The 27,583-nt window shown below is 36.6% G+C and overlaps 1 protein-coding gene across 49 annotated transcripts in view; it reads right to left on the bottom strand.

The window, feature by feature from the left end:
* The window catches only part of RIMS2 (regulating synaptic membrane exocytosis 2), a 743,118-nt gene that overhangs the window by 291,952 nt on the left and 423,583 nt on the right, over nucleotides 1-27,583 (bottom strand). For all 49 annotated transcript variants that reach the window (XM_034966469.3, XM_055116819.2, XM_055116823.2 and 46 more), the window contains 3 exons: nucleotides 25,861-26,032; nucleotides 19,667-19,820; nucleotides 1,477-1,545 (listed from right to left, as the gene is read on the bottom strand). In XM_034966469.3, coding sequence (XP_034822360.2) covers nucleotides 1,477-1,545; nucleotides 19,667-19,820; nucleotides 25,861-26,032 — 395 coding nt within the window. The remainder of the gene's footprint in view (nucleotides 1-1,476; nucleotides 1,546-19,666; nucleotides 19,821-25,860; nucleotides 26,033-27,583) is intronic.

Raw genomic sequence — 27,583 nt, 5'->3', positions numbered from 1 at the left:
AAAATAAAGTGTAGTATACTATGAAAAATCTATTTCTCAAAATCGCATTGGATTTCAAAATAGCAAAATATAGTATATTTCATGGCAGTCTTTTCAGTGTCTTATTAAACGATTCACCAGACAGTTTCTGACTGGCAAAATAATAAGAACAATAATGTCAAGATAGGAAAGAATGTTTTTCATATGAAGAAACTTAATGAATCCAGAGTAAGCACTTTGAGTGGGGTAGGGTTTCTAAACACAATTCTGTAGTGCCAGAAAATTATTCCAGAGACTATTAACCCAAATAAATGAAAAAATATACAACTTTTTCAAAAGATACAACTCCTTTTATAGGAGGGAAAAACTTTAAATGATCATATTAAATAAAGAAATATTTCTGTCATCTTGAAAACAGAAAATGAAAGGACAGAAACATCCAAAAATGGCATCAAGATGAACGATCTGGATGGAAAGAATTTGGAAGAAGAAAACCTAATGGACTAGATATTTACAAAAGATAAGAAATGGAATAGTCAAATAACAAAGGAATAGAATACAAATAGAAAAAAAATTTAATGATCTCCAAGAAAGCAATCATGAGAAATATTTCTCAAAACTACTTTATGAGTTTTAGCTCTTCTAAACCACAATACATGAAGAGTATTTTTGTAGTCGTATATTGTTCACCCTTAGTACAAAGAAAGGGAAAAAATAATCATTGAGTTTTTAAAAAGTGGTACACTGATAAAGGCATGCTAACTGACTCTTAACAAAAATTGGCAAAAAAATATTGTTATCAATCACTAATGCAACTGTGGCATGCCTTGCATACATTTTGTTTAGAGTAAAATTAGTCATAATTATGAAATCTATTAGGTTATTTAACCTTCAAAAGGAATAGAATACTTTATTTTACAATATTAAAGGTATTACATGTAAACATTGTCATCAGAACTTGCAGAAAAGATATATACTTACCTAAAATATTAAACCATTGGATAAGTTTCTAACTTTAAAATGAGGCAAATATTTTAAACTACAATACTATAATTTCAAAACGTAGCTGTACATGATACTTCATATAAAAACAATTTTAAAGTTTCAAAAACTCCCATTTAAACATTTGACATATTTAGATATGGTGGTTACATAAAAAAGATTTCATCTTTTTTCCACCATATTAGTGCAGTATAAAAAAGTCTGATTATGCAAGAACTCCTCCAATTTATTGTAAAATCCTTATTATTGTCTTAAAATAGAAAATTTATTGACATCTACTTATCTGGCATCTTTCAAGACTATCCAATCTAATTGGTACAGGTGTTCCAGCAATTGGGATTACTCAGGGGTTTAAGTTGTCATAGGTTGCCATAGGCTGTTTTGGAGGGTGAGGAGACGAGTTATATCTTTCTCTTTTATTTATTTACTTTTATGGTAAATGATGATGAATTGCACTCCCTTTTTAATACTATAAAATAATTCTAAAATTCTTACCTGATACTACACCAATTCCATCATCACAGTCATAGTCAGAGACTTCACTATCACTTATTCTCTTTGACCCTATAAAGTAAACAATACTAATAATTAAAAATTCTGATTCTCTAAGGAAGAAAATTCCTCAAACACCTGAAAAACTAATGAAAATATTCTGAGTGAATCAGTTAATAACAAAAAATATGTACAGAAGAAAAGTCCTTATGAGCTTTTTGTCATTTATTTTCACATGCATTTCATGACGTGAGGATATGGGTGATGAGGAGTTAACAATTTATACAATTATTATTCTGCAGATGTATAAGATAAAGTTCCTAAATGGTTTAAAGCTTAAAATAACATTAAATACTAAATAATATGTGTAAGTTATCCAACACTGATAAAATCTATTAGAAAATAGATAAGTCAAGTTAATTTTAGATGCTTATGGACAAAGACACTTAAGACCAGATAAATTTCAAAACACAATGTGTTATATTCAAATGCATTAATGTGTCTTTTTCTAATATGCATCACCAATACATTGAATATAGTCAGTTCCTTATTTTTCATACTCATGGAGAGAAAGTATAATTCAGAAAAGCAAACTCACTTAAGACATCTTAAATATCCTTTTTAAAAAAACTATGTAGTTTAGCTATTTGTCTATTGCTTTGAAAAGACAATAAGAAAAAAGTCATCCACAATACTAATACATCAAAATTGTGAGTTTTGTTATGTTTTCTAAGAAATAGACTAGGAAAGGCACTCATAGTTATTACAATTCAAAAGCACCATGTTTGTGTTTTTCCTCACATAACAAATCTATAGCAAAATTTTTAAATGTGAATCTTACTGTGGCAAAAATAGCATCAAATTGAATCAACCAGAGCTTTGAGGACTAAAGTAGATTGTGACTACACGCTTATATACGAAATTATTGCATATAAAAACAAACGTTGTTATTTGTTTTTAATTTGTTTTCACCTCCATGTGTTTCAGGAACAGACACACCCCACACAACAGAATTCTTTATTAGTCTTGCTAGCGGTCTATCAATTTTGTCGATCTTTTAAAAAAATCCAGCTCCTGGATTCATTGATTTTTTGACGGGTTTTTTGTGTCTCTATCTCCTTCAGTTCTGCTCTGATCTTAGCTATTTCTTGCCTTCTGCTAGCTTTTGAATGTGTTTGCTCTTGCTTCTCTAGTTCTTTTAATTGTGATGTTAGGGTGTCAATTTTAGATCTTTTCTGCTTTCTCTTGTGGGCATTTAGTGCTATAAATTTCCCTCTACACACTGCTTTAAAGACTGAAATATAATTTGAGCCTCAGTGAGGAAGCCAAAGGTACAATTCTGTAATATGTTAGATGATAGGGAAGAGGGTGCTTATCAAATTGCAAAATTGTATATGGTTTGGAAGAAAAGGTAGAGATACACGGTGGCTCACGCCTGTAATCCTAGCACTTTGGGAAGCTGAGGCGGGCAGACTGACTGAGCTTAGGCATTCGAGACCAGCCTGGGCAACATAGTAAAACCCCATCTCTACTAAAATACAAAAAAATAAAAAAAGAAAAAAAAATTAGTCAGGCATGGCGGCGTGCACCTGTAGTCCCAGCTACTAGGGAGGTTGAGGCAGGAGGCGGAGGTTGCAGTGAGCCAAGATCACGCCACTGCACTACAGCCTGGGTGACAGAGTGCGATTCCATCTCAAAAAAAAAAAAAATTACTTTTTTAGGTATGCATGTTAATATTTCAAAAGTAACCACTAAAACAATAGAGATTAAAAGCAGACAGAAAGCAGAGTATAAAAATAGTAATAACATGTCCCTATTTATGATACAAAAAAGAAAAAATAATAATCCATATACATTTGTCTGTGTGTGCATTTTTGAGATATTGTCACTATAATTGTAATTTTGCAATTTCTCCTTTCACTTCCTTCTGGTTTTTAATACAGGTGTGATAAAACCAAAGTCTAGGATTTTAGATGCTTTTCTGATCCTGATAAATACCCTTTTTGAATCTTCTCCCAGACCTGAGCTAAGCACACCTGGAGATTCATGACAAGGACATCAGTTGCAATTGCTTCTGTAGATGGCCCACAAAATCAAGGTGCAAGGGGATGAGAGATAAACACAGGTTCCAGTTTGTCTGCATGGGTTCTAGTTTTCTTTGATTTTCCTTTTTGGATGCGTTTTTCCTAACCAGTCTATGCTTCTGTCCCACAGAGACTTCCAGAATCACTACTATATGAACAGGCAACAGACTTTCACAGACTTTTTCACTAGCTCCTCTTCATGGTCTTTGGCAAGTGACTTTTCTCAGACTCCTCAACCATTGTCTTACAACCTTCCTAAAACAATTCCCAGTTTCTCCCACCACTTTGTAAAGTTTAATCTTTAAAATAAATATCTTATTTTGTAGTACTTCAGCACTAAATGCTTTGGCTTCCTCACTGAGGCTTAAATTATATTTCAGTCATTAATCCACCTAGAGTTTACTTTTTTGTACATGGTGCAAGAAAAAGATCAAGTTCTATTTTCTTTTCTTTATGAATAGCATTTTTTCAAGCTCATTTATTCTTTTTTAAACTTTCATTTTAGGTTTGAAGGTATATGTGAAGGTTTGTTACATAGGTGACAAACTCTCGTGTCCCGAGAGTTTGTTTTACAGAATATTTCATCACCCAGGTATTAAGCTCAGTATCTAACAGTTATGTTTTCTGCTCCTTTCTATCCTCCCACCCTCCACCCTCAAGTAGACCACAGGGTCTGTTGTTCCTTTCCTTGTGTTCATGAGTTCTTTATTTAGCTCCCACTTTCAAGTAAGAACATGTGGTATTTGGTCTTCCGTTCCTGCATTAGTTTGCTAAGTATAATGGCCTTACAGTTCCATCCATGTTCCTGCTAAAGACATGATGTTGTTCTTTTTTATGGCGTCATAGTATTCTAAGGTGTATATGTACCACATTTTCTTTATCCTATCTGTCATTGATGGGCATCTAGGTTAATTCCATGTCTTTGCTATTGTGAATAGTGCTACAAAGAACATTCACACGCATGTGTCATTATGGTAGAATGATTTATATTCACCTGGGAATATACCCAGTAATGGGATTGCTGGGTCAAATGGTAGTTCTACATTTAGCTCTATGAGGAATCACCATACTGCTTTCCACAACAGTTGAACTAATTTACACTCCCACCAACAATGTGTAAGTGTTCCCTTTTCTCCACAACCTTGCCAGCATCTGTTATTCTTTGACTTTTTAATGATAGCCATTTTGTCTGGTGTGCGATGGTATCTCATTGTAGTTTTGATTTGCATTGCCCTAATGATTAGTGATATTGAGCTTATTTTATATGCTTGTTGGCCGCATGCATGTCTTCTTTTTTTATTATTACACTTTAAGTTCTGGGGTACATGTGAACAACGTGCAGGTTTGTTACATAGGTATACACATGCCATGGTGGTTTGTGGCATCCATCAAACCATCAACTACATAAGGTATTTCTCCTAATGCTATCCCTCCTCTAGCCCCTCACTCCCCAACAGGCCCCACTGTGTGAGGTTCCCCTCCCTGTGTCTATGTGTTCTCAATGTTTAACTCCCAGTTATGAATGAGAACATGCGGTGTTTCATTTTCTGTTCTTGTGTTAGTTTACTGAGAATGATGGTTTCCAATGCCATCCATGTCCCTGCAAAGGACATGAACTCATCCTTTTTTATGGCTGCATAGTATTCCATGGTGTGTATGTGCCACATTTTCTTTATCCAGTCTATCATTGATTCATTGATGAGCATTTGGGTTGGTTCCAAGTCTTTGCTATTGTGAACAGTGCTGCAATAAACATACATGTACATGTGTCCTTACATTAGAATGATTCATAATCCTTTGGGTATATAACCAGTAATGGGATTGCTGGGTCAAGTGGTATTTCTAGTTCTAGATCCTTGAGGAATCGTCACACTGTCTTCCACAATGGTTGAACTAATTTACACTCCCACAAACAGTGTAAAAGCATTCCTATTTCTCGATATCCTCTCCAGCATCTGTTATTTCCTTACTTTTTAATGATCGCCATTCTAACTGGCATGAGATGGTACCTTACTGTGGTTTTGATTTACATTTCCCTAATTACCAGTGATAATGAGTTTTTTCATATGTTTGTTGGCCACATAAATGTATTCTTTTGATAAGTGTCTGTTTATATCCTTCCTCCACTTTTTGATGCATTTGTTTGTTTTTTTCTTGTAAATCTGTTTAAGTTCTTTGTAGATTCTGGATATTAGCCCTTTGACAAATGGACAGATTGCAAAAGTTTTCTCCCATTCTGTAGGTTGCCTGTTCACTCTGATGATAGCTTCTTTTGCTGTACAGAAGCCCTTTAGTTTAATCAGATCCTATTTGTCTATTTTGGCTTTTGTTGCCATTGCTTTTGGTGTTTTAGTCATGAAGTCTTTGCCCATGCCAATGTCCTGAATGGTATTGTGTAGGTTTTATTCTAGGGTTTTTATGGTTTTAGGTCTTATGTTTAAGTCTTTAATCCATCTTGAGTTAATTTTTGTATAAGGTGTCAGGAAAGGATCTAGTTTCAGCTTTCTGCATATGGCTAGCCACTTTTCCCAACACTATTTATTATATAGGGAATCCTTTCCCCATTGCTTGTTTTTGTCAGGTTTGTCAAAGATCAGATGGTTGTAGATGTGTGGCATTATTTCTGAGGCTTCTGTTCTGTCCCATTGGTCTATATATCTGTTTTGGTACCAGTGCCATGCTGTTTTGGTTACTGTAGCCCTGCAGTATAGTTTGAAGTCAGGTAGCGTGATGCCTCCAGCTTTGTTCTTTCTCCTTAGGATTGTCTTGGCTATGTGGGCTCTTTTTTGGTTCCATATGAAATTTAAAGTAGTTTTTTCCAATTCTGTGAAGAAAGTCAATGGTAGCTTGATTGGAATAGCAGTAAATGTATAAATTACTTTGGGCAGTATGGCCATTTTGAGTTTTGATTCTTCCTATTCATGAGCATGGAATGTTTTTCCATTTGTTTGTGTCCTCTCTTACTTCCTTGAGCAGTGGTTTGTAGTTCTCCTTGAAGAGGTCCTTCACATCCCTTGTAAGTTGGATTCCTAGGTATCTTTTTTCTCTTTGTAGCAATTGTGAATGGGATTTCACTCATCATTTGGCTCTATGTTTGTCTGTTATTAGTGTATAGGAATGCTTGTGATTTTTGCACATTGATTTTGTATCCTGAGACTTTGCTGAAGTTGCTTATTAGCTTAAGGAGATTTTGGGCTGACATGATGGGGTTTTCTAAATACACAATCATGTCATCTGCAAACAGAGATAATCTGACTTCTCTTTTTCCTACTTGAGTACCCTTTGTTTCTTTCTCTTGCCTGATTGCCCTGGCCAGAACTTCCAATACTACGTTGAATAGGAGTGGTGAGAGAGGGCATCCTTGTCTTGTGCCAGTTTTCAAAGGGAATGCTTCCAGTTTTTGCCCATTCAGTATGATATTGGCTGTGGGTTTGTCACAAATTGCTTGTATTATTTTGAGATATGTTCCATCAGTGCCTAGTTTATTGAGACTTTTTAGCATGAAGGGGTGTTGAATTTTGTTTAAGGCCTTTTCTGCATCTATTGAGATAATCATGTGGTTTTTATCATTGGTTCTGTTTATCTGATGGATTATGTTTATTGATATGCGTATGTTGAACCAGCCTTGAATCCCAGGGATGAATCCATCTTGATTGTGGTGGACAACCTTCTTGATGTGCTGCTGGATTCAGTTTGTCAGTATTTTACTGAGGATTTTCGCATCGATGTTCATCAGGGATATTGGCCTGAAATTGTCTTTTTTTGTTGTGTCTCTGCCAGGTTTTGTTATCAGGATGATGCTGGCCCCATAAAATGAGTTAAGGAGGATTCCCTCTTTTTCTACTGTTTGGGGTAGTTTCAGAAGGAATGGTACCAGCTCCTCTTTGTACCTCTGGTAGAATTTGGCTGTGAATCCATTTGGTCCTGGACTTTTTTTGATTGGGTAGGCTATTAATTGCTGCCTCAATTTCAGAACTTGTTATTGGTCTATTCAGGGATTTGACTTCTTCTAGGTTAGTCTTGGGAGGGTGTATGTGCCCAGGAATTTATCCATTTATTCTAGATTTTCTAGTTTGTTTGCACTGAGGTGTTTATAGTATTCTCTGATGGTACTTTGTATTTCTGTGGGATTGGTAGTGATATCCCCTTTATCATTTTTTACTGCATCTATTTTATTCTTCTCTATTTTCTTGTTTATTAGTCTGGCTAGTGGTCTATTTTGTTTGTCTTTTCAAAAAACCAGCTCCTGGATTTGTTGATTTTTTTGAATTTTTTTTGTGTCTCTGTCTCCTTCAGTTCTGCTCTGATCTCAGTTATTCTTGTCTTCTGCTAGCTTTTGGATTTGTTTGCTCTTGCTTCTCTAGTTCTTTTAATTGCGATGTTAGGGGGTAAATTTTAGATCTTTCCTGCTTTCTCTTGTGGGCATTTAGTGCTATAAATTTCCCTCTACACACTGCTTTAAATGTGTCTCAGAAATTCTGGTATGTTGTGTCTTTGTTCTCATTGGTTTCAAAGAACATCTTTATTTCTGCCTTCATTTTGTTATGCACCCAGTAGTCATTCAGGAGCAGGTTGTTCAGTTTCCATGTAGTTGTGTGGTTTTGAGTGAGTTTCTTAATCCTGAGTTCTAATTTGATTGCACTGTGGTCTGAGAGACTGTTATGATTTCTGTTCTCTTGCATTTGCTGAGGAGTGTTTTACTTCCAATTAGGTGGTCAATTTTAGAATAAGTGTGATGTGGTGCTGAGAAGAATGTATATTCTGTTGATGTGGGGTGGAGAGTTCTGTAGATGTCTATTAAGCCGCTTGGTCAGAGCTGGATTCAAGTCCTGAATATCCTTGTTAATTTTCTGTCTCGTTGATCTGTCTAATGTTGATAGTGGGGTGTTAAAGTCTCCCACTATTATTATGTGGGAGTATAAGTCTCTTTGTAGGTCTCTAATAACTTGCTTTATGAATCTGGGTGCTCTGGTATTGGATGCATATATTTTCAGAACAGTTAGCTCTTCTTGTTGCATTGAACCCTTTACCATTATGTAATGGCCTTCTTTGTCTCTTTTGATCTTTGTTGGTTCAAAGTCTGTTTCATCAGAGACTAGGATTGCAACCCCTGCTTTTTTTTTGCTTTCCATCTGCTTGGTAGATCTTCCTCCATCCCTTTATTTTGAGCCTATATGTGTCTCTGCACATGAGATGGGTCTCCTGAATACAGCACACTGATGGGTCTTGACTCTTTATCCAATTTGCCAGTCTGTGTCTTTTAAATGGGGCATTTAGCCTGTTTTACATTTAAGGTTAATATTGTTATGTGTGAATTTGATCCTGCCATTATGACCCTAATGGGTTATCTTGCCTGTGAGTTTATGCAGTTTCTTCATAATGTCGATGGTCTTTACAATTTGGTGTGTTTTTGCAGTGGCTGGTATCGGTTGTTCCTTTCCATGTTTAGTGCTTCCTTCAGGAGCTCTCGTAGGACAGGCCTGGTGGTGACAAAATCTCTCAGCATTTCCTTGTCTGCAAAGGATTTTATTTCTGCTTCACTTATGAAGCTTAGTTTGGCTGGATATGAAAATCTGCGTTGAAAAATCTTTTCTTTAAGAATGTTGAATATTGGCCCCCACTCTCTTCTGGCTTGCAGGGTTTCTGCCGAGATAGCCACTGTTACTCTGATGGGCTTCCCTTTGTGGGTAACTCGTCCTTTCTCTCTGGCTGCCCTTAACAGTTTTTCCTTCATTTCAACCTTGGTGAATCTGACAATTATGTGTCTTGGGGTTGCTCTTCTCAAGGAGTATCTTTGTGATGTTGTTTGTATTTCCTGAATTTGAATATTGGCCTGCCTTGCCAGGCTGGGGAAGTTCTCCTGGATAATATCCTGAAGAGTGTTTTCCAACTTGGTTCTGTTCTCCCCGTCACTTTCAGGTACACCAATCAAACATAGATTTGGTCTTTTAACATCATCCCATACTTCTTGGAGTCTTTGTTCATTTTTCACTCTTTTTCCTCTAATCTTGTTTTATTTCATTGAGTTGATCTTCAATCTCTGATATCCTTTCTTCCACTTGATAAATTCAGCTAATCATACTCATGTATGCTTCACAAAATGCTCAAGATGTGTTTTTCAGCTCCATCAGGTCATTTATGTTCTTCTCTAAACTGGTTATTCTAGTTAGCAATTCGTCTAACCTTTTTTCAAGGTTCTTAGCTTCCTTGCAGTGGGCGAGGACATGTTCCTTTTGCTTGGAGGAGTTTGTTATTACCCACTTTCTGAAGTCGACTTCTGTCAATTCGTCAAACTCATTCTCTATCCAGTTTAGTTCCCTTGCTGGCAAGGAGTTGTGATCCTTTGAAGGAGAAGAAGCGTTCTGGTTTTTGGAATTTTCAGCCTTTTTGCACTGGTTTCTCCCCATCTTCATGGATTTATCTATCTTTGGTCTTTGAAGTCAGTGACCTTCAGATGGGGTCTCTGAGTGGACGTCCTTTTTGTTGATGTTAATACTATTCCTTTCTGTTTGTCGGTTTCCTTCCTACAGTCAGGCTCCTCTGCTGCAGGTCTGCTGGAGTTTGCTAGAGGTCTGCTCCATACCCTGTTTGCCTGGGTGTCACTAGCAGAGGCTGCAGATCAGCGAAGATTGCTGCCTGTTCCTTCCTCTGGAAGCTTTGTCCCAGAGGGGCACCCACCAGATGCCAGCCAGAGTTCTCCTGTATGAGGTGTCTGTCAGCTCCTACTGGGAGGTGTCTCCTAGTCAGGATACACGGGGGTCAGGGACCCACTTGAGGAGGCAGTCTGTCCCTTATCAGAGCTCAAACACTGTGCTGGGAGATCTGCTGCTCTCTTCAGAGCTGAGCTGCCAGGCAGGAACGTTTAAGTCTGCTGAAGCTGTGCCCCCAACCGCTCCTTCCCCCAGGTGCTCTGTCCCAGGGAGGTGAAGGTTTTATCCATAAGTCCCTGACTGGGGCTGCTGCCTTTTTTTCAGAGATGCCCTTCCCAGGGAGGAGGGAATCTGCGGAGGCAGTCTGGCCACAGTGGCCTTGCTGAGCTGTGGTGGGCTCCACCCAGTTCAAACTTCCTGGCCGCTTTGTTTACACTGTGAGGTCGAAACCGCCTACTCAAGGCTCAGCAATGGTGGATGCAACTCCCCACACCAAGCTCAAGCGTCCCAGGTAGAGCTCAGACTGCTGTGCAAGCAGCAAGAATTTCAAGACAGTGTATCTTAGCTTGCTGGGCTCCATTGAGGTGGGATCCGCCGAGCCAGACCACTTGGCTCCCTGGCTTCAGCCCACTTTCCAGGAGAGTGAATGGTTCTGTCTTGCTGGCATTCTGGGTGCCACTGGGGTATGAAAAGCAAAACTCCTGTGGCTAGCTCAGTGTCTGCCCAAATGGCTACCTAGTTTTGTGCTGGAAACCCAGGGCCCTGGTAGCATGGGCACTGCAGTGAATCTCCTGGTCTGCGGGATGTGAAGACCATGGGAAAAGCACAGTATCTGGGCCAGAGTCCAAGGTACAGTCCCTAATGGGTTCCCTTGGCTGGGAAAGGGAGTTCTCCAACCCCTTGCACTTCCCGGGTGAGGCAACGCCCCACCCTGCTTTGGCTTGCCCACCTTAGGCTGCACCCACTTCCAAGCAGTCCCAATGAGATGAACTGGGTACCTCAGTTGGAAATGCAGAAATCACCCGCCTTCTGCGTCGATCTCGCTGGGAGCTGCAAACCAGAGGTGTTCCTATTCGGTCATCTTGCCAGCAATTGTGCCAGTTTTCAAGGGAAATGCTTCCAGCTTTTGCCCATTCACTATGAAGTTGGCTATGGGTTTGTCATAGATGGCTCTCATTATTTTGAAGTATGTTCCTTCAATGCCTAGTTTATTGAGAGTTTTAAACATGAAGAAACGTGGAATGTTATTGAAAGCCACTTCTCCATCTATTGAAATGATTATGTGATTTTTGTATTTAGTTTTGATTATGTGATGAATCACATTTATTGATTTGTGCATGTTGAACCAATCTTGCATCCCAGGGATAAAGAATACTTGATCGTGGTGAATTGACTTTTTGATGTGGCACTGTATTTTTCAATTTTCAATTGTTTATTGCTGGTACATAGAAATAATTGATATTGTATCTTGATCTTATATCCAGTAACCTTGATAGATTCACTTCTTATAATAGTTTTTGTATAGATCCCATCTGACTTTCTATATGAATGAACATGTATGCAAATAAGCACCCTTTTACTTCTTTTTCAATCTGGATGCATTTGATTTTTCTTGCCTTATGATACAAGCTAGAATCACAATTACAACTTTCAATAACAGCTGGGAGGGCAGACATCATTTCTCATTTGTGACCTTGGGAGGAAAGAATGCAGTCTTTTACCAATATGATTTAGCTGTAGGGTTTGATACATGTTCTTTATTGGATTGAGGAAGTTCCTTTCTATCCTACCTTGCTTAGGGTCTTTTACAGGGATGAACATTGGATTTTATCAAATGCTCTTTCTTGAGATGATCTCTTGAGATTATGATATAATTTTTTTCTTTTTTAGTTTAATATGGTGAGTGACATTCTGTTTTTCAAATGTTAAACATTGCATCCGTGGTATAAAAAACATTTGGTCATGATATATCATCCCTTTTATGTATTGTGGATTCAATTTTCTGTATTTTTATTTTGCAAAGTATTTCTAAATTTAATATGCTAAATTTGCTAAAATTTTCATGAGGTTTATTGGTCTGCAGATTTCTTTTAATATGTTAGTTGTTGGTATTAGAGTAATGTTTGTTTCATAAAATGAGCTGGATGGTATTCCCAACATTATAATATTCTGCAAGAGTTTGTAAAGAATTGGTATTTTATCACCCTTACATGTTAGGCAGACTTCATTGATAAAGTCATCCGGGCCTGAAATTTTTTTTGAGGGAAAATTTTTAGCTACAAATTCCATTTCTCAAATAGATATTGGGCTACTCAAGTTATTTCTTTCTTCTTGGGAGAGACTCAAGTTTGTGTGTTTCAAGGAAATTTTCTATTTCACCTAGGTTGTCAAATGTATTTGCATCAAGTTGTTCACAATTTTCCCTTACTGTCTTTTTAATATTTGTAGAATTGTACTGATATCACCTTTTTCCAGATATTGATAATTTGTCTTCTTTCTTTGCTGATCATTTTGCCTAAAGGCTTATCAATTATATTGATAATTTCATAGATCCAACCTTTGGTTCGATTTACTTTCTCAATTGACTTTCTGTCTTTATTTCACTTATTTCTATTTTGACTTTTATTCCCTTTCTTCTACTTAATTTGAGTCTATTTTGTTCTTCTTTTTGACGTTTGTTAAGGTGAAAACATGTCACTGATTTGAGATTTTTTTTGGTATTAATAATATATGTCTGTCTTTAATGCTATACATTTCCCTACTGTTTTGCTTTAGTTGTATCCCATGAATTTCGATACATTAGGTGTTCATTTCATTCAGTTCAAAATAATTTTTAATTTCCTGTTTAACTTCTCCTTTGATTCATGGCTATTTAGAAGTGTTATTTCATTTATAAATATTTCAAGCTTGTCCAGAGATTTTCTGTTATTGATTTCTAATTTATTTCTATCATGATCAGATAACAAACTTTGACTTGAGTACTTTTAAACTTATCGATACTTGTTTGGGCAGGACTAAGGTCTACCTTAGTGAATGTTCTCAATGAACTTGGAGAGAAGGTGTTTTCTGACTTGTAGAATGTTTTGTAAATGTCAGATAAAACCTTCAAGCCTTCTATTTGTTCTATAAACATTGACAGCGGAGTACTAAAATCTCTTACTGTAATTGAGATTGTATCTATTCTGTAGTTTTATTACTGCATTTTCTTTTCTCTTCTCTTCTCCCTTTCCTTCCCTTTCCCTTTTTTTTTTTTTTTTTTTTTTTTGACAGAGTCTCACTCTGTTGCCCAGGCTGGAGTGTAGTGGTGTGATCATGGCTCACTGCAGCCTCGACCTCCCAGGCTCAAGCCATCTTACCACCTCATCCTCTCAAGTAGCTGGAACTGCAGGTGCATGCCACTGAACCCGGCTAATTATTTTTTTTTTTTGTAAAAATGGGGTCTCATTATGTTGTACAGGTTGGTCTCGAACTCTCGGGCTCAATCAATTCTCCCACCTCAGCCTCCCAAAGAGGCTGAGATTACAGGTGTGAGCCATCATGCCTGGCTTTGACTAAAATTGAGGTATAATTTATATAACATAAATATTTGTTTTAAGTATACAGTTCAGAAATTTTCAGTAAATTCTAAAATTTGTGTATACATCACTACAATCTAATGTTGGAATATCTCCTTCACCCCCAAAAGATTGTTCACACCCATTTTCAGTCAGTGTCTATTGCTACTTCCAGCCAACTGCTAACTTAATCTGTCTCAATAGATTTGTCACTTCTACATATGTTATATAAGTAGAATCACAGGACACATGGCCTTTTGCATGTATCATCTTTCATTCAGCATTTAGCATAATATTTTTGAGGTTTGACTATATTGTAGTATGTAGCCGTATCTTCTTTCTTGTTATATATAGAAATCAATTGTGAGGATATACCACATTTTATTATCCATTCACCGGTTGATGAATATTTGGACTATTTCTACCTTTTAATCATTGTAAATAATGCTGCTGTGAACATTCACGTACAAGTCTTTCAGTGAACATTCACTTTCATTTCTCTTGAAGGTGAATTAGTGGTCATACAGTAAATTTATTTTTAACTTTTTAACAAAGACCAAACTGTTTTCCAAAGTGGCTGTACCATTTCACATTTACATCAGCAAATGGATGAGGGTTCCAATTTCTCCACATTCTTGCAAAAATTTGTTATCATCTTTCTTTTTTATTACATCCATTCTAGTGGGTGTTAAGTAATGTAATTGTGGCATAACTTGCATTTCACTAATAACTAACGATGTTGGGCATCTTTTCATGGCCTTATTTGTGATCCATATATTTTAATCTTTCAAATAACTATCAAGTATTTGCCCACTTTTTGACAGCACTATTATTTTATTATTATTGCATTTTAAGGGCTCCTTATATATCATGGATGCAAGTCCTCTGTCAAATATATGACTCACAAATAAACATTATGTGCTGTATAATGATGTTTCAGTAAACAACTAACTGTATATTAGATAGCGGTCCCATACAATTATGATGGAGCTGAAAAATTCCCTATTGATGTCATAGCCATCACAATGTCACAGTATAATTACTTTTTTTTAATAAATAAAGTGTAGCCTAAGTGTTCGATGTTTATAAAGTCTACTGTAGTATACAGTAATGTCCTAGGTCTTTGCATTAACTTACCAAGTTGCTCATTGACTCACCCTGAACAACTTCCAGTCCTGCAAGCTCCACTCATGATAAGTACCCTATTCACGTATATCATTTTTTAATCTTTTATACCATATTTTGACTGTACCTTTTCTATATTTACATACGTTTAGATAAACAAATACTTATCATTGCGTTACAATTGCTTATAGTATTCAGCACAGTAACATGCTCGTACAGGTTTGTAGCCTACAAGCAACAGATTATAACACATTGCTGAGGTGTATAGTAGGCTACACCACCTAGGCTTGTGTAAGTGCACTCTATGATGTTCATACAATGATGACAATGTTTAATGGCACATTTCTCAGAAAGTAACCTGGTCATTAGCTGCCACATGACTGTATTTTCTCCCAGCCTGAGGCTTTAAAAAAATCTTCTTAATGATGTCTTGAAAAGCAAATATTTTAAATTTTGATGCAGTCCAATGTATTATTTTTTATTGATCAAGCTTTTGGTGGTGTTTTGGGGAAAACTCTGCCTAACCCAAAGGAATGAAGATTTTTCTCCTATGTTTTCTTTGAAGACTTTTATAGTCTTAACTCTTACAGCTGGGTCTATTATCCATTTTAAGTTAATTTTTGTGTACAGTGTGAGGTCAGGTCTAAATTAACTATTTTGTATGTGGATATTAAATTGTTACAGCATTATTAGTAAAAAGACAACAACAACAAAAAACTATTTCCCCCCATTGATTTGCTTTGGATCCTTTGTTGAGAATCAACTGACCATGAATATAATTTTTAATTCTAAATTAGGTTCAATTTATCTATAGGTCTATCATTATGCCAGTATTACACCACTGCAATTACTGTAGCTGTACAATAAGTATGGAAATGAGGAAATATACATCTTCCAGATTTGTTTTGGCTGCTCTGGATCTTATACTTTCGCATATAAAGGCTAGAATCTGCTTACCAATTTCAGCAAAATATCCTGCTTAGATTTTGATAGGAATTGGGTTTAATCTGTAGACTAATTGGGGGAAGAGCTACCATCTTAATAATACTGGGTGTTCTAATTCATGCATGTGGAATACATCTCCATTTATTTATATCTCTTTTTCATTTCTCTGAACAATGTTTTGTGATTTTTTATTGTACGAGTTTGAACATCTTTTGTAAAATTTAATTCATTCTTTTTGTTGTTGTTGTTTTGTTTTTGTTTTTCATTTGTTTGTTTTGAGATGGAGTCTCGCTCTCTCACCCAGGCTGGAGTGCAGTGGCATGATTTTGGCTCACTGCAACTTCTGCCTCCCAAGTTCAAGTGATTATCCTGCTTCAGCTTCCTGAGTAGCTGTGATTACAGGCGCCTGCCACCACGCCCGGCTAATTTTTCTGCTGTTAGTAGAGATGGGGTTTCACCATGTTAGCCAGGCTGGTCTCAAACTCCTGACTTCAAGTGATCTGCCTGCCTCAGCCTCCCAAAGTGCTGGGATTACAGGCATGAGCCACTGCACCTGGTCAAAAATGTTTTCTTAATTTCAGTATTAAAATGTTAATGGATAGATTCTAGTATATTGTTCATGTATCTCGGGACCTTGCTGTCCTTGTTTATTAGTTCTAGTAGTTTTTGTGTGGGTTCTTTAGAATTTTCTACATATAGAATCATGTCATCTGTGAATAAAGGCAGTTTCTCTCTCTTCTCCCTCACCATTCTGAATGCCTTTTATGTATTTTTCTTGCCTGACTGTCCTAACTACAATCTCTAGTGCACTGCTGAATAGAAGTGATAAGAAGAGACATCCTTTCCTAGTTATCAATATTAGAGGGAAAGCATTTATTACCATGAAATATGGTTTGTCATCTAAAGGGTGTTCATAGTCTTCATCAGAAAGTTCTCTTCTATGCCTACTTTGTGGAGGGTTCTCTTCTAGGCCTACTGTGTTCTCTTCTATGACCATTCACTTTTTTTTTTAAATTGTGAATGAGCATTGAATTCTGCCAAAGCTTTATCTTCATATTTTCATATATTCATGTGGTTTTTGTTCTTTTTTCTGTTAATATGTTGAATTATATTAATTGACTTTTGGATAATAAATCAACTCTACATTACTAGGATAAATCCCTTTTGGTTATGGTATATAATCTTTTGTATACACTGTTGGATTCGATTTATTAATAGTTTGTTGAAGATGTCTGTGTGTATGTTCATGAGGAATATTGGTCTGTAGTTTTCTTTTCTTTTAATGTGTTTGTCTGACTTTGGTATGAGGAAAATACTGGCCTTATAGAATGATTTGGTGGGTATTCCCTTTCTCTTTCTTATCAAGGAATTTGAGAAACATTAGTGTTTCTTTTCTTAGGTTTAAAAGAATTCAAGAATGAAGGCTAGGTTTTTCTTTGTGGGAAGATTTTTTCATTATCAATTCATTAATTCAACTTCTTTACTTATTACAGGTTTATTCAGATTTTTAGCTTTTTATGGATCAGTTTCTGTAATGTTGTTTAACTTTTTGGCATAGAGTTGTTCATTGTATTCCAATGTAATTCCCCAAAGGGGAATTACACACTTTTAATGATAACTGTTCATCTGTATGTTCTATCAAATATGATCACGATCTTTGAAATATGATACATATACTTAAAATTAAATGCAATATTTATCCACTGGATGAAGAAAAACCCTTAAGGAGGTTCTTGTCATCAAAGGAGTTTATAACATATTAGTAGATTTATTTATTCATATTCTAACTTGTACCTTCCATTATGACTAATACATCCTATTAGCCTAATTAGCCAAAGGTAATGTGGTTTTTAGCTTTCTATCTATTCATAAATGTTATTTCCTAGTTTTTGTTTCTTTCTTTTATGTGTATGTACATGTTTTTACTTATCTTCAGGCTTACATATCATTAATAAATTATTTATTAGAGGTTAGTTGATAGTGACAAGACTGACATGGTACTACACGCAGCCATTATATTACCCATGGGTAAGTTTAATACTATTACTAAGTACCAGAAAGATCATATGGGGATGTGAAAATATTAAAAGCTACAAGATAAATTATAATAATTCCATGAAAATCCATGACACATACAGCTAACCAGTACTCTAATCTCATTGTTTCTCATATCCACTATCCCTAAGTAGTGTGGGGAAAAAAATGAAAAATGTTGGTGGATTTAAGCGTTTCAGGTATTCAGAGTCCTCAATCTATTACCTATTGCAGTAAAAACTGAAGGCCAATCCTGAATGAAAAGAAGATGCTGGCAAGTGTTAGCAGCCTATAAACTTTAAGAATTAGTACATAAAATATATTAGGTTGGTACATACAGTAGTAATCATCATGTAGTAACCCACCATCCTACACTGTAATTCAGAGAGAAAGTACTGAATAGATACAATGATCACAAAGAATAAAATTAATTTACATACAATTCATTGTAACGTAATTATTACAACAAAGGATGTCGTAATGACATTTGAAAATAGAAGTGTATGGGTGTTTACTATGTGGGGAGGCTGAAAGACATTGACGCTGTAGAATTAGTGCTCAATTAATACCATCCAAAGGTACAAGACTGTATTAAGTGGAAATAAAATTCCAGTAATTAGAGAGGTTATTTTAAAAAGGAGTGAAAATAATTCTCTAGGCTTTCCTATGACTACTAAGTATCCCATAAGATCAATCCTTACCTCTAATTCTCTACTAATCAAGCAGACTTCTAACATATATAATGTATTCTTCTATTCAGCAGAAGGGTGTGATCCATATACACAATACTCATTTGTTAAGTTACCAGCTATACTTCCCATGATTAATAAATGACATGGCATTTGTGTTTATAAATTTATACTTCTAAAATTTGGTTAATGTCAATCAGTCCTGCAGCACTTGACAAAATGTTGCTAAAACTGGAGCATGCTGTCTCCGTAAAGATATAACTACCCCATGAATACTATGCAAAACAGTATGCATACACCTCGGTCTCCAATAGTAGATTCATTAGAAAAATAATGACCTGAGTTTTAGGGGCGAAAAGCCTACAATGTCATTATTCAATCTGGAAAATATTTCTGAGTTTATTTTAAGCATCTATGGAGTGATGTAATTCTATTTCATATTTCAGACTGTAAAATCCAGGGCAAAATGTGCAGGTAGATGATAATAACAATAGTAATAATAACATCAGTTTATATTATTGAGACTAATTAATTCTTATAACTACCCTGTAATGCAGGTATTACTATTTCCCTTTTATAAACAAAGAAAGTGAGGCATAGAGAGAGGATCTGCCACAAGACATACAGTTCTAAAGTGTAAGAATTAATATTTAAACTCAGGGTAGTCTGGAATTAAAGTTCATGGTTTCAACCACTATAGTATACTTGGTATACTACATATTCATAAAATACCTAGAATAATAAAGGAGGAAATGATAATTTTGTGTATACAACTATGTGGCTAAACTCATATTAGCCATCTTATTCCTATATTTAGGATTCTAAGCACTAAGATTTAAATGTAAATATGCTTATTTGGTGTCATATCATCCAAAATACAAATATAAACCACTTCAACATTGTGATAGGTGAATGTTATGGGTACAACCTTATTTTAGTGTTTCAAACAATTCAAAAGCTTCAAACAATTGTTTTCAAACAATTCATAGCTATGGAAACACTAACAAATGACTATTAATATTCACAAAGATATCTTCAAGTTCTTTATCACATACATCACTCAAGATTAGGAAAATACAATAAAAATATGAAAGAATTTTAGTAAAACTTACTTTGCAACCTCCGTGTTGGGCTCTCTCCATGGAGCTGTCTTCGTGGCATATATGGAGAAGGGTGGGGAAGTGGCAATGAAGAGACATCATGCGTCTGAAGTTTGTACCAATGTGGCTCATCATCTAATAATGCTGTTTCTAATTCAATTAAAATCTACAAACCCAAGAGACAAAGGATGGTTAAAATATACCAATAATAAAGAAATTATGTTAAATGGTCCTATAACTTTTGTAGTAATAATTATAATAGTAATGCTATTACATGAAAAACAAGGTCATTTAGACGTTGCAAAATTGTCAATATGTTCTTGACAAAAAATAAACTTTTATAACTTCTTAGTGATTTAATAGTTTTAAATATCTAAGACATTAATTTTGTTGACCCTTGACTACCCACTACTAGAGTCTATCAAATTTACCATTACAAAAATAACACTTTTCATTTTAAATGACTGTAATAATAACTAATATTTGTATATCATTTTAGAATTTAAAAAGCATTTTTATTTAGAGTCAACCTAAATGGCCATCAGTGACGACTGGATAAAGAAAATATGGTACATATACACCATGGAATACTAAGCAGCCATAAAAAAGAACAAGATCATGTTCTTTGCAGGGACATGGATGGAGCTGGAGGCCATTATCCTTAGCAAACTAATGTGTGAACAGAAAACCAAATACCACGCATTCTCACTTTTAAGTGGGAGCTAAATGATGAGAAACACATGGACCCACAGAGGCAAATAACACGTACTGGGGCCTATCGGAGGGTAGAGGGTAGGAGGAGGGAAAGTATCAGGAAAAATACTAATTGGTATTAAGCTTAATACCTCGGTAATGAAATAATCTGCACAACAAACCCCATGAAACATGTTTACCCATGTAACAAACCTCCACATGTATCCCTGAACTTAAAAGTTAAAAAAAATTAACTCTTACAATTGAAGTGCCTACTGTGTATTAAGAACCGTGCCATATTGTCTGTCATAATTATTTAAAAATTACTAGCTTCGTCTTATTGTTTAATTTTCATAAGCAAAAGTACCAAGGCTAACAAAGGTTAAAAGAACTTGTCTAAGGTCCCACCAGCTTGTAAGTGAAAGAAGTGTAAACTGAATCAGCCTGTCTTATTTAAAATTCTGTATTTATCATACTATCCTGCTGAAGATTTAAAACAAGAAAAGAAAAAAACAAGAACGGATTTTAAATATGAACCATATTATAATATAAATTTTATAATAGGAATATTTTTAAAATTTACCCAAAATATAAGTCTGTAGAAATGAATGTCTATTTTTTTAGGAGGTTGTGCAAGTGACAGTGTTTGTGCTTTGTGTTTACAAGAACTGCCACATAAAGATCAATTACTATTTATCTAAGGGAGGTAAAGAAGCAATACAGCCAAGTTAATATTTCATTCTTTATTTTTTGTTTTTGAGACAGGGTCTTGCTATGTCACCCAGGCTGGAGTGCAGGGGTGCGATCATAGCTAACTGCAGCCTCAAACTCCTAGGGTAAAGCAATTCTCCCACCTCAGCCTCCTGAGTAGCTGGGACTACTGTATGCACCACCATGCCTGGCTAATTTCTTTTTTTATTTATTTTTAGACATGGGGTTCTTGCTATGTTACCCAGGCTGGTCTTGGACTCCTGGTCTCAAGCTATCCCCCTGTCTCCGCTTCCCAAAGGATTGGTATTACAAGTGTGAGCCACCATGCCTGGAGTTGTTTCATTCTTCCTAAATTTTCTCTAGTCATTTTCAAAATTATAGGTACTGTGTTCGAAAGGATTACAAACACACAATACAACACACTTATTTAATTCTCATATTAACCTTGAGTTGCATACTAGTATTATTCCTACTTGGCTGAAGAAGAAACCGAAGCACAGATGGGTTAAATAACTTGTTCGAAGACACAAGGCTAAGAAGTGGTAGTGCCAGGAATATAAACCCAGGCAGCTAGCTCCAGAATCTCTGCTCCTAACAACTGTGTGACCCTTCCTCCCAAAGGTCACACAAGGGATTTTAGCTTTTTTTTTTTTTTTTTTTTTTTGAGATGGAGTCTCACTCTGTCGCCCAGGCTGGAGTGCAGTGGCGCGATCCTGGCTCACTGCAAGCTCCACCTCCCGGGCTCAAGTGATTCTCTTGCCTCAGACTCCCAAGTAGTTGGAATTACAGGAGCCCACCACTGTGCCCAGCTAATTTTTGTATTTTTAGTAGAGACAGGGTTTTGCCACACTGGGCAGGCTGGTCTCGAACTCCTGACCTCAGGTGATCTGCCCCCCTCGGCCTCCCAAAGTGCTGGAAATACAGAAGGGTTTTTAGTTTTACCACTCTTTGGTTCCTTAGCTGACAACATTCACTTCAATATTTCTACAGATTGTTGTTTTTCCCATGAGATTACCATTTAATTTACTCAGAAAAAAAAAAACTGATATAGTTTGGTTGTGTTCCCACCCAAATCTCATCTTGAATTTTAACTCCCACAATACCTTTGTTTCATGGGAGAGACCCAGTGGGAGGTAATTGAATAATGGAGGTGGGTCTTTCTCGTGCTGCTCTCATCATAATGAATAAATCTCACAAGATCTGATTGTTTTATAGAGGAGTTCTCCTGCACAAGTTCTCTCTCTCTTTGCCTGCTGCCATCCATGTAAGACATGACTTGCTCCTCCTTGCCTTCCACCATGACTGTGAGGCCTCCCCAGTCATGTGGAACTGTAAGTCCGTTAAAACTCTTTTTCTTCCCAGTCTCGAGAATGTCTTTATCAGCAGCATGAAAACGACTAATACAATAAATTGGTACTAGTACAGTGAGACACTGCTAAAAAAAATACCTGAAAATGTGGAAGTGCTTTGGAACTGGGTAATGGGCAGGGGTTGGAACAGTTTGGAGGGCTCAGAAGACAGGAAAATGTAGGAAAGTTTGGAACTTCCTAGAGACTTGTTGAATGACTTTGCCCAAAATGCTGATAGCTATATGGACAATAAAGTCCAGGCTGAGTTATTCTCATATGGAAAGGAAGAATTTTTTGGGAACTGTAGCAAAGGTGATTCTTGTTATGTTTTAGCAAAGAGACTGGTGGCACTTTACCCCTGCCCTAGAGATTTGTGGAATTTTGAACTTGAGGGAGATGATTTAGGCTATCTGGTGGAACAAATGTTGAAGCAGCAAAGCATTCAAGATGTGACTTGGGTTCTGTTAAAGGCATTTAGTTTTATAAGGGAAGCAGAGCATAAAAGTTTGGAAAACTTGTATCCTGACAATGCGATAGAAAAGAGAATCCCATTTTCTGAGGAAAAATTCAAGCCAGCTGCAGAAATTTGCATAAGTAATGAGGGGCCAAATGTTAATCGCCTATCCGCAATGGGGAAAATGTCTCCAGGGCATGTCAGAGGTCTTCACGGCAGCCCCTCCCATCACAGGCCTGGAGGCCTAGGAAGAAGAAATGGTTTTGTGGGCTGGCCCCACGGTCCCTGTGCTGTGACACCAAGTATAGGGACTTGGTGATGTGCATCCCAGCTGCTCCAGCTGTGACAAAATGGAGCCAAGCTACAGCTTGGGCCATGGCGTCAGAGGGTGCAAGCCCAAGCTTGGCAGCTTCCACATGGTGTTGAGCCTGCAGGTGCACAGAAGTCAAGAATTGGGATTTGGGAACCTCTGCCTAGATTTCAGAGGATGTATGGAAATGCCTGGATGTCCAGGTAAAAGTTTGTTGCAGGGGTGGGGCTCTCATGGAGAACCTCTGCTAGGGCAGTGCAGGAGGGAAATGTGGGGTCAGAGCCCCGGTACAGAGTCCCTACTGGGGCACCACCTAGTGGAGCTGTGAGAAGATGGCCACCAACCTCCAGACCCCAGAATGGTAGATCCATCTACAGCTTGCACTGTGCACCTGGAAAACCAACAGACACTCAACGCCAGCCCATGAAAGCAGCCAGGAGGGGGGTTATACTCTGCAAAGCCACAGGGGCAGAGCTGCCCAAGACCATGGGAACCCACCTCTTGCATCAGCGTGACCTGGATGTGAGACACGGAGTCAAAGGAGATTATTTTAGAGTTTTAAGATTTGACAGCCTCACTGGATTTCAGACTTGCATGGGGCTTTGTTTTGGGCAATTTCTCCTATTTGTAATGGCTGTATTTACCCAATGCGTGTACCCCCATTGTATCTAGGAAGTAACTAACTTGCTTTTGATTACACAGTCTCATAGGCAGAAAGGACTTACCTTGTCTCAGAAGAGACTTTGGACTTTGGACTCTGGACTTTTGAGTTAATTCTGAGTTAAGACTTTGGAGACTATTGGGAAGGCATGATTGGTTTTGAAATGTGACGACATGAGATTTGGGAGGGGACAGAATGGAATGATATGGTTTGGCTGTGTCCCCACCCAAATCTCCTCTTGAATTGTAACTTCCACAATTCCCATGTGTCGTGGGAAGGACCCAGTGGGAGGTAATCAAATTATGGGGGTGGGTCTTTCTCATGCTGTTCTCCTCATAGTGAATAAATCTCACGAAATCTGATGGTTTTATAAAGAGGAGTTCCCCTGCACAATCTCTCTCTCTCTTCGCCTGCCACCATCCATGTAAGACGTGACTTGCTCCTCCTTGCCTTCTGCCATGTGAACTGTAAGTACATTAAATCCCTTTTTCTTCCCAGTCTCGGGTATGTCTTTATCAGCAGCGTGAAAATGAATTAATATACCAACCACACTGAAAAAGGCTGAAAGTGAGTAACTTAGCATGCTAATAGCTGGATAATTGCTTCCCATCTTGCCCCTCTTCAATCATTCTCCACATTACAGCTGGAAATACTTTTCTCAAGTACAATCGAACCATTTTCTTTTTAAAGAAAATATGAGACTGGGCAAGATGATGAGACCCCATCCCTACAAAAAAACAAAATTAGCTGGGCATGGGGGTGGGTGCCTGTAGCCCCAGCTACTTGGGAAGCTGAGGCAGAAGAATTACTTGAGCCCAAGAGCTTGAGGGAGCAGTGAGCTATGACTGTGCCACTGTGACAAAGCAAGACTCCATAGAGAAGGGAAAGAGAGAATTGGTTATTAGTCATTGGTTCCTATTATCGATCAGATAAATCCAAATTTGTTTATATATTAAGGGACATGCCCTGGTCTCAGTTTAAGCCTCAAACCTCATTTCTTACCATATTCCCTTCCAATTTCAATGCAATTGACCAAGATCTCCTCACCCTGATGCCTTCTTATTTCCTCTGCAGGAATTTCACTCCCCTTGAATTTGCTAAATTCCTCTCTCTTTGTGAAGACTTCCTTTGACCACCTGCCCTCCTCTGCACAGCAATTACGTATTCCTATTGCATTTTCCTCTTCATATCAATTGGCATGTTATATTCTAATTGCTATTCATGTGTCTGTATCACCAATGAATTGTAAATTCCTTGAAGTAAGTAACACTCCTTATTTACCTTTGAAGGCTCAGTCTATAGCACAGTGCCTGTTACATTGTAGGGCTTGAAAATAATTCATAAATAAATGGTTTAACTACTTATTAGTGGTACGGTCTGTTCAGTAAACTACCAAGATTTATACATATCACTATAAAACAAAGCAATATATTTGTGAAATACAAACCTTTTATCATTCAACACTGAGAGTTCTAAAATAAGAACTGACATGTAAAAACTGTCAGAATACGTAGAACCACTGTTTTCTATAGTATCAACGTTTGTCCTAAAGCAGCAGCTGAAATACATTCCATTAAAGAAATTGTGCCTACCTTTGCAGATATTCTACATCTATTATTTATTTATTTATTTATCTTTAATTATTTATTTTTTGAGACAGAGTCTCGCTCTGTCACCCAGGCTGGAGTGCAGTGGCGCAATCTCGGCTCACTGCAACCTCTGCCTCTCGGGCTCACGCCATTCTCCTGCCTCAGCCTCCCGAGTAGCTGGGACTACAGGCGCCTGCCACCATGCCCGGCTAATTTTTTTTTGTATCTGTAGTAGAGACGGGGTTTCACCATGTTAGCCAGGATGGTCTCAATCTTCTGACCTCGTGATCCGCCCGCCTCGGCCTCCCAAAGTGCTGAGATTACAGGCATGAGCCACCATGCCCGGCCTATTCTACAAATGAAATTATACTGACAGTTATATAAATAAAAGTATTCAGGATAACATGAATAGCATAAACTTTAAAACAACTCCAGATACCTCGCCTAAGAATTCACTTTCTTCCTCTCGAACACGAGCTTGATCCCAAAGGGTAATCTCTAGCATTCGTTCCCGAAATTCTCTTCGGTGGACTGGAGAATAAATGAATGTTTGGTTCCATTTGGGTTCCAATGTTTTCTTTACTGTTTTAGTTCTTCTCTTGTTTTTATCACTATGGAAAAAAACAATGAATTATGAACTTACATAGAACTATAAGTTTTGTCCTAAAATTTTTTAATTTAAAATTTCTCAGGAGACAAGTCAGGCGAAGTTTTACCATAAAATTATCATACATTGCAAATGTTATAACCTTTAAAATTATTATGAAAATTTTAAGGTGTATACTATATCACACTTTATAGGTATGACAATAATAGCAATGTTTCAATAAATGTTAAATTTTTTCCATGACATATTATTGAAAACTGAATATTTCTCAAAATCTAAATAAAACCAGACTTGAGAATCTTAACTCCATAATTTTTTAAAAATATCACCCTATTGAAAATCTTCTAAATGATAATTAACCAGTAACATTACATATACTATTCACTTAAACTACAGAAGTCATGTTACAAAAAGATGAGTAAATTGTGATATTCACAACTTCTTATCTATAAAGTTCTAGCTAATGCCCAATGATAATTTATTTTTTATAAAGATACTTTTTTAAATATAAGAAATTCATATTTATTTGACATACATCTGGTATTTTAAAACACTGTACATTTATGTCTACTTGAGCTAGTCACCACAATGTGGGTTGAAAATGCAAGATAACCATCCCAATAAATGGGATTGCCAGCTCAGAGGTTTTCATGTTCTTTTTCGTTGTATATTTCTGTACATGTGTTACCATACTGTTATACTAATATATTGTCCATATTGGGAAATATACTAAAACAGAAACCAAAAATAATAAAATAAAAATTTTTAAACATTCAAATATTTCTTCCTGACCATGAAAGGATTATCCTATATATCACCTAGGGTACATCCAACCTATTTGGAGATCATTACTCTTGCTTATTAGACAGGATCACTGGCTGGATAGGAATACAATTTTCTAGAAAATACAATTTAAGCTACCTAAGAGAACTATTTAAAATGACAGACAAGCTCCAATTAGAACAGTATCAACTGCTACAAATTATCTCAGCACAACACAGTTCCAAGAGTTTTGGGAAACAGGGAGGAGAGAGAACAAAGAAGGGGTAGAACTGTTTCTGAAATTGGGATGTAATGCAACTTCTTCTCATTGGAATTTTAAGTTTAATGTAGATTTTACTTGAATGATGAAGAGGTATTATATGTTTCCAGAGCACACATATATAACATGGCAGAAAGATGACTTTAAATACACTAATTAATAATGAATTTTGCTAATACACATGGAAAAGATAACATGCAATGTAGCTTTATTAACCACGAAGGCATTGGCAGAAAAATGACAATGCAAACCCATGTAGGAGATTTTATCTCTATACATGGAAAGAAGTGATAATGTGTATGGGAATAACTTATCTGAAACAAGGACTGTGATGTATGATCTTTCTCTCCCTCCTTTCGTTTATAGCTTTAACAAATATTTATTTAACATCTACTCATATTTCATTGACGAAGAATGAATTCTGAGACCCTGTCAAAAGATAAAGTTCCTTCCACGAAGGCCAGGATGAAAGTATTTAACCAGAGCCTTGCTATCTAATTTGAGAATGGTTTA

This window comes from Pan paniscus, chromosome 7 (assembly GCF_029289425.2).
Source record: "Pan paniscus chromosome 7, NHGRI_mPanPan1-v2.0_pri, whole genome shotgun sequence".
Classification (NCBI taxonomy): Eukaryota; Metazoa; Chordata; class Mammalia; order Primates; family Hominidae; genus Pan; species Pan paniscus.
The sequence above is the reverse complement of the archived record's forward strand: the minus strand, read 5'-3'. Positions and strand labels throughout refer to the sequence as shown.